General features: G+C 38.0%; 1 protein-coding gene across 3 annotated transcripts in view; it reads right to left on the bottom strand.

Moving 5' to 3' along the window:
- The window catches only part of NRD1 (nardilysin (N-arginine dibasic convertase)), an 80,539-nt gene that overhangs the window by 10,319 nt on the left and 57,060 nt on the right, over positions 1-13,160 (bottom strand). For all 3 annotated transcript variants that reach the window (XR_001363331.1, XM_005872482.2, XM_005872483.2), the window contains 6 exons: positions 8,206-8,310; positions 6,598-6,721; positions 5,430-5,516; positions 4,699-4,818; positions 3,456-3,507; positions 2,382-2,532 (listed from right to left, as the gene is read on the bottom strand). Coding sequence is in view for 2 of the 3 variants with exons in the window: in XM_005872482.2 (XP_005872544.1) it covers positions 2,382-2,532; positions 3,456-3,507; positions 4,699-4,818; positions 5,430-5,516; positions 6,598-6,721; positions 8,206-8,310 (639 nt within the window). In the remaining variant the exon portion in view is untranslated. The remainder of the gene's footprint in view (positions 1-2,381; positions 2,533-3,455; positions 3,508-4,698; positions 4,819-5,429; positions 5,517-6,597; positions 6,722-8,205; positions 8,311-13,160) is intronic.

The following is a 13,160-nucleotide window of genomic DNA, read 5'->3' as shown; positions in this document are numbered from 1 at the left end:
TGCCCTTGACCGGAATCAAACCTGGGACCCTTCAGTCCATAGGCCGACGCTCTATCCACTGAGCCAAACCGGTTAGGGCTCCACCCCTCCCTTTCACCCTCTCTAAAAATCAATGGAAAAATATCCTGAGGTGAGGATTAAAAAAAGAAAAAAAATCAAGAGCCCTGGCTGGTGCTCAATAGTTAGAGCGTTAACCCACAGACCACAGGGTTTGGGTTCGATTCCCAGTCAAGGGCATGTTCCTCAGTTGCAGGCTTGATTCTTGGCCCATCGGGGCATAAGCGGGAGGCAACTAATTGATGTTTCCTCTCTCTCGCCCTCTTTTCTCTCTTTCCCCTCTGTCTCCCTCCCCCCTCCCACTCTCTCTAAAAATCAATGGAAAAAATGTTCTAACTCCTTAGATGAGGATTAAAAAGAAAAAAAAGAACAACAAAATCAATGGAAAAAATATTCTCAGGTGAGGATTAACAACAACAAAAAAGACTTATAGTTTTCTTTAGACTAGTTCGGCATTTTTTTTTTATTTCTTCCTAGGTATTTTTTTTTTCAATATTATAAATATTTCCATCCATGTCTAAGTAGTTATTGCTACTATAGGAAAAAGAGCCATTGATTTGGATATACTGATCTTGTGACAAGCCATATCACAAGTTATTTTTATAATTTTAGTAGCATCTTAGGTTTTCTAAGAATACAACCATATCATTTGCAAAGAAAAATATTTTTACTTTTCCAAGTGATTTTATTTTATTTCTTTTATTTTTTTCACTTTAATGTAGTAGCCATTGCGGTACTCGCTTTATTGTGGGGGTCTAGAACCAAACCCACAAAATTCTGAGGTCTGCCTGTCGTGCTTCTCATACGAACTGTTATTTATTCATCAACTTCCTAATACTGAACAACCAACCTTTTGCATTCCTAGCATTTGGTCATAGTGACGTATTCTTTTTGTTACTTTTTTTTTAATTTTCAAATTTTTTAAAGTTTGCACCTACATTTTACAGGTAAAACTGGTCTCGAGTTTTATATATTTATATTCTATCTCAGGTTTTAATATTAAAGCTAGGTAAGCTTCATAAAATGAAGACCCTCAAATACTTTTCTATGGTCTGTATTTTGAAAAGCTCTCTTCTGTTTAGGCTTTAATCTGTTTGGATCTTAAGTTACATTACATGTAGGCCTTTGAAGGTTGACAAAAGTAAAATACTCCATGGTGTATCCTCCTAAGACCAATATTTGTTCCCTGAGGAGACTGACAGGGATGAAGGTATAAAGAGAACTATATTATTCACTAGCGTTATTGCTAAGATATTGAAGCTATCACCTCTTTGCACAGATCTAACATCTGCCAGGTCCTTTCCTCCAGATTTTTTGTGTGTGTGAACCAAGAGCCCCAAACCTTAATATATGGTTTTATATCTTATTTTATATTGATTTCTACCCAAAAAATCAAGATATAAAATTTGTTGTTGGGTACATTATATTACTTTCCTGGTATTTAATGATCTAATCCTCTTAGCTAGCACCCCATATTATTTCTTCTTCTGCTTATGAAGTTTTAGACAAAGCAACACTGGAACACATTCCTTACCAAAAGACAAACTACTGATAGGATACAGGATCCTGTTTCTAAAAGGTTCATAAACTTAGAACTAAGAAGCAAAATACACATACTTGAAACAATGGGATAGAGTATAAGAGGAAGAAAGGATACAAACATCTGAGTTCTACTCTATGTCAGGCAATGTGTCAGTGCCTGTCAGTGTTGCATGCATTGCTACTAAGGAATGAATATCTGTTGCTCTTATGTGTGGCCAAAGTTAAAATAGCTCTCAGAGCCAAAAAAACACAGTAATAAACATTATCTACACTAATAAAAGAGAAACATGCAAATTGGTGTCACTCTGCTATGCCCACCAGCCAATCAGGATGAGTATGCAAATTAACCCAACAAAATGGCGGTTAATTTGCATATGCAGGCGCAGAGTGAAGACTGAAGACTACTGAAGACTGAATATGACTGAAGACTGAAGACGACTGAAGACTAAAGAGGCTTGGCTTCTCCCCTGTAGCCAGAGCGGAGAAGCCAAGCCTTGCTGCAGCCTGAGCAGAGAAGCCAAGCCTCGCTGCTGTGGTCGGGCAGAGAAGCCAAGCCTCGAGGCCTGGGTCCCAGGTGCCGGAGGAAAACCGGTGCCGGCAGCCAGGGGAAGGAAGGCCTATTGCACGAATCTTCGTGCAACGGGCCTCTAGTTTAATTAATAAACATTTCTTTCTATGTATAGCACTCCATGCACAAGCTTCTATGCTTGGTGCTATAGGGGCAACAAATATAAATATGAAATTATAAAATTCTCTATGAGTAAAACAGCACTTGCACTTACAGGTAGTTTGTGGTTGAATCCTTTCACTCGAATAATTAAACCATGTTCTCCAGCTACCAGCTTATACTCCAGCTGTGCCACATCTGCTTCATAAGCTGGTTCCGCAAGGTTATGGGTGAGAATATTAACAAAGATATCAAAGAGGACCACACTGACAATATAAAATGCAAAAGTCATTGTTAATTGACAAGAAATAGACATGAAAATATATGCTTTGATTTAGAATAAGAAACTTCACTTTTACAAAGATGTTAAATCACTTCTCCAGAATGTAAAAGTATATACTAATGGAGCTCCAGGTAAATACTGCTTACCCAGGACTCAGTTTCATAGGAGCATTATAGAACTACTACCTTCAGCAGTGCTTCCCAATCTTTTTCATCTCATGCACACATAGAAATGGTCATATTAATGCTGCACTGTGGGGAAGTGTAAAAGGCATCAAAGGCAACTTGCCTAAAGGCTCCAACTACTCCTAAGGCCTAACTTTTCTGATTGACAAATTAAAAATCCGAGGGGGAAGGATGAAGGTAATGTCTTTTTTTAAAGTGGATATTAATAAATGTTAATGCTGGTTGTCATTTTAAGGTTGGATTTTAAGGAAGAAACACAATATATTTTCCTGAGAACCTCCTATGTTTCAGGAATATTTTAAGCTCTCTGACCTCCTACAATGCAGCTATTTACATAAATATATAAGTAATTTGCTAAGAACAAAGCATACATAATCAGGTTCTCTGGCAGTCTCTAAATACAGGATCAACAGACCCACTAGTCTTCATTATAGACTGGAAGCTAACCCAAACTAATCTCTAAGGAACTACTTCAATCCACTAAGTCTATGATGAGTCTACGCTATCAGCCTGTTTCACAAATGGGCACTGGAAATGCAGCAGTCACAGTTCCAGTTCAATGTTTACTACTGATACAAATAATTTGTTTTGGGCACAAAAAAAATACATAATCAGCAGCATAGCCCAGGTACTGATAGAGAAAATGATAGAATGATTCAGAATGAAACAAAATAACTTTCAATAATAAATATTTTTTCTAGAAAAGAGGACAATTGCTTACTTTGCTGCAGACTTCTGAATCAAAGGTGAGATCAGATGAAAACGAATATATGCTGAAAGCAAAAAAATTATAGATAAGAAAATAAAGAACAGAGGACTCAAATATTTTATGTATCTGCTATTTATACCCCAAATTATGCTTTTTAAAAATTCTGAAATAAGCTACTAATCCTTAAATCCTTATTACATTTTTATCCTTAGAGGTCCTTTAAAAAGTAATATTTACCATTCCAAATAATGACCAAAAGGCACACTTTAATCTATCGGAAGATCAGATATATAGACAGATATACAGAGAGACTTATGAATATTCATATTTATCAATAGCATTCGTCGGGGAAAATGTTTACAGAGGTATACATGTCAATAACATTAGAGAAAAATCCCAATGTTCACAAGAAGTTATAGCAGAGCCTTTCCAAGGAAGCTGAATAAATGTTAAAAACATTTTTTAGAAACTCTTATAAGCTATTCAAGAAAGCAAGAACACTTAGTCTTTAATTCCAGTTTGCTTCAGTAAATTCCTATGCTATGCACAGGAACAGAAACAAAAGCAGTACACTTTGGACTGCCATGTTGAAGAAAAGGATTTTAGAGTCTGTTTAACTGTATACTATGCTTCCTCTATTCAGAAAAACAAAACGGTAGAGGGAGATAGATATACAGAAAATATTTCACATTTGTAATGCTCCATGAGGCTCTGGTATCTAAGAATAATTTCCTTCAGTGTATTCTTACTTAATTTTTTTAAAAAATCCTCACCTGATGATATGTTTTTGTTGATTTTAGAGAGAGAGGAAAGGGGAGAGAAACATTAAGCAGTTGCCTCCCGCGTGTGCCCCAACTGGGGACTGAACCCCCAACCTGGGCATGTGCCCTGACCGGGAATCAAACCCACAACCTTTGGTGTACAAGACAACACTCCAAACAATGTTCAAAAGTACCTATTCCCTAAGATGGCCAAAAAACCTGGCTGTGCTTTCATTATACTGAAAGTAAAATATCTGAAAAACAATTTCATGTTAGGTCTGAATCTTTATTTCCTAGAATCTGTAGTGTTACAGGATTTTTGTGATAGCACCAGAGCACAGTATTGATCTGACAGATACGCCTAGAAAAGGTGTTCAAATGGAAGCGGAAGGAAAAAGGGAGGTAGATGATAGACATAAGGAAAAACATTTGCTACAAAGTGAAGAAAGATTTGAAACACTTATTTCACTCCTGTAAGGAATGGAAAATTTTACCTTTGGGGATTTTGAATTTGTTGTCTTTTTTATACCACAGGCAACCTTGTGGAGTGTTCACAATTTTAACAGGGTATTCTGTCTCAGGAGAATCAAAAGCTTTCAACATGAAGTCCGAGGCTAACAAAAGAAAAGAGTAATAACTCACTCAGATATATTAGCAGGGTTCCTAGCAATCCATTCTCGGTTTCAGAATTCTAAGTAACTTCTCTTAGTGAAGTCTGGAACCAAAGTTCTTAAGATAATACTCTTTCTTGATGCAATTAAACATTTTGCTATTTTCCATTCTAATTGATTTTTTAAATGCTTTCACAACGATTACACTGGCATCACAACCCATTATACTGATTTCACAACCCTCTAATGGGTTGCCATCTAGAATTTGAAAAACACTAAAACAACCAGATGAGATAATGGTAATTCCTACATAGACTGAATGAAAGGATCAGCTATGATAAAGCAAAAACAAATACTTCAGAGAGTCCCAAGATCTATGTTAAAGTCCTGTTTCCTCCATTCGCCAACTGAATAGTCTTGGACAAGTTGATTTGCTTTTTTGAGCTTCAGTTTTCTCATTCAAAAAAGTAAGAAAACAGTAATGCCCAGCCCAGAGTATTACTAGGAAACTCAAATATGAATCTAATGGTTCTTTGTAAAACATACTGTTCTATACAGGTGCCATTTTATTAGACTATGGATGGATTATGAATAATGATAGCTATTTCACTGACCTATATACTTGTTTTCAGCTGGAAGATGAAGATCTGGATTTAATTCAAAATTACTCTTCCACAGTTCAGCCCAAGAGTTTTCAACATCTGTAGAAATGGAAAAACAAACTGATCCAATAAACAATGCAATGTTCAGAATTCTTTCAATAACAAACCAGTCAACAACTGGCCTTCACAAATTAATTCTCCTTTCTTCGGAAACCTGTGATTGACATATCTAGGCATTCTAGGCTCTTGCTACTCAGCGTTGTCTCTGCTGCATTGGTATTACCTGGGAGCTTGTTAGAATTGCAGAATCTCAGGCCCCACCCCAGAGCTACTAAATCAGAATCTATATTTTATTTTATTAAATATATTTTATTGATTTTTACAGAGAGGAAGGGAGAGGGATAGAGAGTTAGAAACATCGATGAGAGAGAAACATTGATCAGTTGCCTCCTGCACACTCCCTACTAGGTATGTGCCCGCAACCAAGGTACATGCCCTTGACTGAAATCGAACCTGGGACCCTTGAGTCCGCAGGCCGACGCTCTATCCACTGAGCCAAACCGGTTAGGGCAGAATCTATATTTTAATAAGATCTCCAGGTGATACACATGCACACTAAAGAAGTTTAAGATATACTTTTCTAAAACATATTCAAAACTGCCCCCTAACTATCAAGACAACAGGATTTTTTACTATCTAATAAATATAGATATAATCATAGCAGAAAATAATTTCCTGCATAGAAGTATAAGTAATTTTCATTTCAAAGTAATCTAAAAATACATATACTTTTTCACTACAGGAACTATCAAATTATTATGTTTTTATTCTATTTTTAAAATCCTCACTCGAGGTCATGCTTAGAAAGGAAGAGGGAGGAAAAGAAAGAGGGAGGGAGGGAGGGAGGGAGGGAGAGAGAGAGAGAGAGAGAGAGACCAAAGGAGAGAGCGAGAACATCAATCAGTTGCCTTCAATATGTGCCCCGACCAGGGATTGAATCTGAAACCTAGGTATATGTCCTGACCAGGAATCAAACCTGCAACCTTTCAGTGCACAGGATGATACTCCAACCATCTGAACCACTCCAGCCAGGTTATCAGTCAGATTATTAAGAAATAAAAATTCCCAGGTTAGTCAGATACACCTTAATTATGTAGGACAATTATTCAAAATATTTTACCTTCCATACTATACTGAGTCCCAAACCATTTCTCCTTGAGGTCACATTTTCCCTCATTAGCACCAGACAGCAGAACGAGATTTGCTTTTTGAGGAACTAGCTGATTAAGGGCTTCAGCAATGACCTAATAAGGGATGGGAATGGGGGAGGAGACACATTAACAACAACTGTAACCTATATATCTCTGTTAAAAAGGCAGAACCACATTATGTTATGTTAAACACCCCAAGATCTCGACATAAATGAAAATGTCTATAGTCCATGAACACCCTAATTTATATAACTTCATTAGACTATTAGTTGTTTAAAATGTTTCTAGATAATGCTATATAAGCAGTATTCATCTCTAATCATATGTAGAAACAGTATTACCAGTAAAAATAGTTATCACTAAGTTTTTACTATGTGTCAGATAATGTTTAACATATGCTATTTCATTTAATCCTAAAAATCCTAAGGTACACCAATTTTATTGAAAATAACATAGCTTCAGAGGTTAAAGATAATTTTCTCAAGTTAAAGATTATGTAATCTGTACAAAATGCAGCTAGAAGAAACAAAGAGTTTGCACATGATTCCAAAGACTATATACTCTTAACTGCCATCTCACACCCAAGAAACAGTAAAAACAATCCCAATGTAGGGCCTACTGCAATAATCTTTAAGCTATGACAAGGACTAAAACAAGATTTTATGGGTTAGTTTTGAAATGATAACTACCATTTAAATATTTCTTTAAGGAAAAAAATGACAAATGGTAGTTCAGAAAAAAGCACTTGGACTGTTGGGCACAACCATTCTGGGGAAATGACGAGAAGGTATGGTTGCTGCTTCTTCCTCTCCCTTTCCCTACCCTCTTTAAAATGAGTAGTTATGTTTTACCTTACATCAAAGTTTCTCAAGCTTGGCATTATTAACATTTTGGACCAGATATTTTTTTGTTGTGGCGTACTGTCTTCATGTAGGATATTTAGCCATATCTCTGGCTTCTATCCACTAGATGCCAAGAGCAACCCCAGTATGACAACTGAAATGTTTCCAGATATGGACAAATGTCCCCTGGGGGCAAAATCACCCCTGTGAGAACTGTTACTCTATAAGAAACAAAATTACTTGTTTCCCAGGAACAGTGGAGGAAAGTTCCTGACCAACTATTTATGTGTTATGTAAAGTTACCTATAAATCATATATATTTTGAATTCAGTGAATCTATTTTTCTTGTAAATATTTTCAAAATAATTAAAATTTAGTTGTGTAGTGTCTCCAACTGAATTAAAGGGTCAGCTAAACAACTCTAGTTTGCTTAGCAACCAAAGCACATAATTTTTAGGAATCACTTTAACTATTTAAGTAGATGTTTCAATACTTGAAAAATGGTGAAAATAGTACCTAAGAAAAGGACTTGATTTTCTCCTATTAAAACATAATCATATACAAGAATCATGGAAAATTATCCACAAAACTACTGATATTTCTTTGATTTAAACAACCAAGACACGACTAAATACAATTAAGCTTTCTCCATTCCCACGGTTCTTAAGCACTTTTCTGCACTTTCTCACCCTTCTTTCTCTAAATGTTAAGTGTTAGAAATGGAAACCTCCTTACTTCTGGCTTGTATTCAAAAAGAAGCTGATCTCCAGTGAGAAAGTCCTGCAGAGGGTATAGCTGCATGTTTTCACACATGTTTTCCACATACTCAACTGGATCTGTCTGAAAAGAGGTAAAATTATTTCACACCAGAAACTCCCCATTATTATTCTTAATTTGCCACAAATACTTATTTCTCCTTTTTAAAAAAGGTGCAACAAAGCTTCTGAACTGATAGAACCAAACATAAACGCAGCTTAAGAAACGGATAGTTAGAATTCCAAAATGATATATAACCAGAGCCTACTACCTTAAAGGAGCTTAACACACCACCAAAGCCCTTTCCTGAACCCTCCCACACACCAGGCTCTAATGATGTCACAGCCTCTTCATGATAACAATCACGAGACTGAACTGTAAAATCACAATATGGGTTGCTTATATGTCAAGTGCCCCACAATGCAGTGAGGTCCCTAAAGACAGGATCTTCATTTTATCAGTGCAGCACTATCACCTAAAAGCTATTTGTAACCATGAACCAAATTAATATAGAAATCCAAATGTGTGATTAGATAAGTCTATATAAGAAGTTGTATTAATCAGCATATTACTTCAATTTAATGCACAGAATCTTGAACCAACTGGAACCAACTGGTTCCATTCCCACATTTTGCCAAAAGGAAACTCCCCTACCCATTAAGCAGTTGCTTCCCATTACCTACACTCTCAGCCACTGGCCACCATCAATCTGTTTTCTGTCTTTATGGATTTACCTATTCTGGATATTTCATATAAACTGATTCATATAATATGTGACTTGTTCTGCCTGGTTCCTTTCATTTAGCATGATGTTTTCAAGGTTCATCCATGTTGTAGCATGAAATGAATAATTTATTTCCTTTAAAAAAATTTTTTTAAATCTATTTTATAGAGAGAGGAAGGGAGGATAGATAGAAACATCGCTGAGAGAGAACATTGATCGGCTGCTTCCTGCACGCCCCCTACTGGGGATTGAGTCCACAACTCAGGCATGTGCCCTGACTGGGAATCGAACCCATGATCTTTTGGTTCATGAGTTGACACTCAACCACTAAGCCACACCGGCTGGGATCATTTCTATTTAATAGCTGGGTAATATTCCACAGTATGGATAGTCTACTTTTGTTTAACCATTCATTCACCGATGGACATTTGGGTTGCTTCCCCTTGGGGCTACCATGAATAATGCTGCTCTGAAAAGCTGTGTACAAGTTTTGTGTAAACATATTTTCAATTTTCATGGGTGTATATCTAGGTGTGAAATTGCTAGCTTATATGGTAACTCTATGTATAACTTTTTAAGGAACTGCCAAACAGTTTTCCAAAGTAGTGTACCATTTTACATTCCCACCAGCATGTATGAAGGTTCCAATTTCTCTCAGTGATTCTCAACCTTCCTAATGCCGCAACCCTTTAATACAGTTCCTCATGTTGTGGTGACACCCAACCATAAAATTATTTTTGTTGCTACTTCATAACTGTAATTTTGCTACTGTTATGAATCGTAATGTCAATATTTGATATGCAGGATGTATTTTCATTGTTACAAATTGAACATAATTAAAGCATAGTGATTAATCACAAAAACAATATGTAATTATATATGTGTTTTCCAATGGTCTTAGGCGACCCCTGTGAAAGGATCGTTCGACCCCAAAGGGGTCGCGACCCACAGGTTGAGAATCACTGCTCTACATCTTCTCTAACACTTGTTATTGTCTACCCTCTAATTTTTTCACCTACTACAAAGTCTCACTGTCTTCCATTGTTGTTACATTATTCCTGTTTTTCTGCCTACAGAAAGCATTTAAACAGCTTTTCTCGAGTTCACATAGTTGATTTATGATATATACTGAGTCCAAGTTCCTATGTAAAATTAAAAAAATTTTTTTAATTTCTTAATTAAAAAATACTGGTTTGAATAGTTTGAAAAGGGAATTCCTATTTACCTCTTTTAATGAAGACTAGTAAAAAATCTGAAGAGGAGACATTTCAATTTTGTTTATAAAGGAAATATATAAACACAAAAATAAGCTGAGCTACTTGAGTTAATTTAGCAGTTCACACAGATATGGACCTTTCTGATTTGTTCTGACTTTGCACTGATTAGGTTTTAATTTAGGATGTTTTGGGCTCATGTTTTAAAATCAAAGTATTCATGAATATTGCTAAAGGTGAAAGCAATGAGCTACAAAATGAGATGTCAGTAAAAAATCTTTGAAATGCCTTGCTAAGAAGAAACTGAAGGGACAGAAGGAAAATGTCACTCACTCAACCAATGCTAAAAAGCAGATCCCCCAAAAAAGAAATTTTGGTATCACTTATAGTTTTAGTCCACAATTCTTGTTCCCACTCCTTCTCTGCCACAGTTCTTGTCCACATGTTGCCACCATAGCTGATAAGGACACTGAATAAAATCATTCTTGGTAAGGTACATAGCAAGACTTGTGGGTTCTATGCATATCAATCTATTTACAGGGAGGAGTGTCTACAAGACCCCCTAATAGCCAAAACAAATCACAGAAATCTTTCTGTTTTCACAGAATAAGATTTTCATTTCAATTTCAAGTGACTTCAAGTATATAGATCAGATTACACATAGGAATAAATAGCAACTGGAAGCTCACAGTTTTTGTTACTTTGTCCTCAAGTACTTAAGTTTTCTCTACTTATATTCAGGAAATCATCTTTAGTAATGATCCAAAAAGGTAGGTTTCAAGATGCTCTATGAACACTGGCTGGGTAGCTCAGTTGGTTGGAGTGTCATCTTGATACACCAAGGTTGTGAGTTTGAGCCCCAGTCAGGGCACATATTAAGAATCAACCAATGAATGCATAAATAAGTGGGACAACAAATCTCTTTCTCTCTCAAATCAGTAATAATTAAAAAAAAAAAAAGATGCTCTACATACTGGTCTTAATCTAGGGTCCATTAACACCTCCCACAAGATATCAGTGGACAAATTCAGGAGGGGGTGGTAATGCAAGAATATGGTTGAAAAGGAATTATATATTTATTAGAGGCCCAGTGCATAAAATTCGTGCGAGGGGGTTCGGGGGGAGGGGCTGGCATCACTCAGCCCAGCCTGCACCCTCTCCAATCTGGGACCCCTCTCACAATCCGGGACTGCTGGCTCTTAACCACTCGCCTGCCTGCCTGATTGCCCCTAACCACTTATGCCTGACACCCTGAACACCTCTAACCACTCCCCTGCCAGCCTGATTGACACCTAACTGCTCCCCTGCCAGCCCAATCGCCCCCAACTGCACTTCTCTGCTGACCTGTTCTTGCCCCCAACTGCCCTCCCCTGCAGGCCTTGTTGCCCCCAACTGCACTCCCCCGCCGGCCCAATTGCCCCTAACTGCCCTCCCCTGCTGGCCTGGTCGCCCCTAACTGCTCTTCCCTGCAGGCCTGGTCGCCTCCAACTGCCTTCCCCTGCTGGTCTGTTCACCCCCAACTGCCCTCCCCTGCTGGCCTGATTGCCCACAACTGCCCTCCCCTGATGGCCTGTTACCCCCAACTGCCCTCCCCTGCAGGCCTGATCGCCCACAACTGCCCTCCCCGGCCAGCCATCTTGTGGCAGCCATCTTGTGACATCATGCAAGGAAGTCGCGCCAGGCTTTTATTATATAGGATTTTCACTAATCTCTAATTTAGAATTTTTATTCAATTATGAATATGGCAACAAACCACAATAGTGTTAGTAGCATCTATGATTACAACCAATAGAAATCACAATATAATTGTTGCAGATATTTTAAAATATCACACTCACTGCTACTTAAAAACTATAGTAATTATTAGACCTGCCAAAAACCTTCTTATTCACTGTATTAATAAAAATATATTTTTTACTATTTTAAGTACTTTATTTCAATATTTCTTTGGAAACTACTGTATTTTACTTTATGTACCTAGAAACACTATTCCATGAACTGTGTAATTAACAGTATTGTTTCTTTTTTAAAAATATATTTTTATTGATTTCAGAGAGGAAGGGAAAGGGAGAGAGATAGAAACATAAATAATGAGAATCATTAATGGCTGCCTCTGCATGTCCCCACAGGGATGGAGCCTGCAACCCATGCATGTGCCCTGACCAGAAATCGAACCGTGACCTCCTGTTTCATACGTCGATGCTCAACCACTGAGCCAATATTATTTCGTTGTTAAATTGCCCGAGTGTGACAATTTTGGTCACATTATGTAAGAGAATACATTTGTTTGTAGATGCATGTTTTAAAATGTAGGGGTAAAGGGAGAAACCAAGATGACGGCACAGGTAAACACCGGAAATTGCTGCCTCACACAACCACTTCAAAAATACAACTAAAAGACAAAACGGACATCATCCAGAACCACAGGAAGGCTGGCTGAGTGGAAATTCTACAACTAGAAGGAAAGAAAAAAGCACACTGAGACTCAGAGGAGGAACGGAAGTAAAGTGCAGAGGTACAGAGGCACACGCAGAAAGGGCTGGCAACTGAGGACGCAGTTGTCTTTTTCAATCAGGAGGGAGTCACAAGCTCCCGAATGCTCTGAACTCCAGTTCCAGGCAAGTCCAAGCTCCCGACTGCTCTGAACTCCAGTTCCGGGCGAGACTCTGGGGACCGAGACTCATACGGGGAGAAACTGGACTGCCTGGCATTGGTCGGAACTCGAGGGCGGCTTTCTCTCAGAGGTGCTTGCGGCGATTACCGGGACACTGAGATGCGGGGCCTCTTAGGGTAGGAGTGAGGAGCATCTATAGCTGCTTGCTCCGCCCTGTTAACTCCCTGAGACCCCGCCCACCCAAGCTGTGCGCAGAGGCTTTTGCATATGAAAGGCCTGGTCCTTTGCAATCTGAAAATTACCTAACAAACTGCAGCTGGGTCAGAGAGACCCAGAACATCCAAAAGAAGGCCCAAGGCCCCACAGCAGCTTGCATTGCTTC

The sequence above is a fragment of the Myotis brandtii genome, unplaced genomic scaffold (genome assembly GCF_000412655.1).
Source record: "Myotis brandtii unplaced genomic scaffold, ASM41265v1 scaffold382, whole genome shotgun sequence".
NCBI lineage: Eukaryota > Metazoa > Chordata > Mammalia > Chiroptera > Vespertilionidae > Myotis > Myotis brandtii.
Note: the sequence above shows the minus strand (reverse complement) of the source record. Positions and strands in the feature narration are given on the sequence as shown.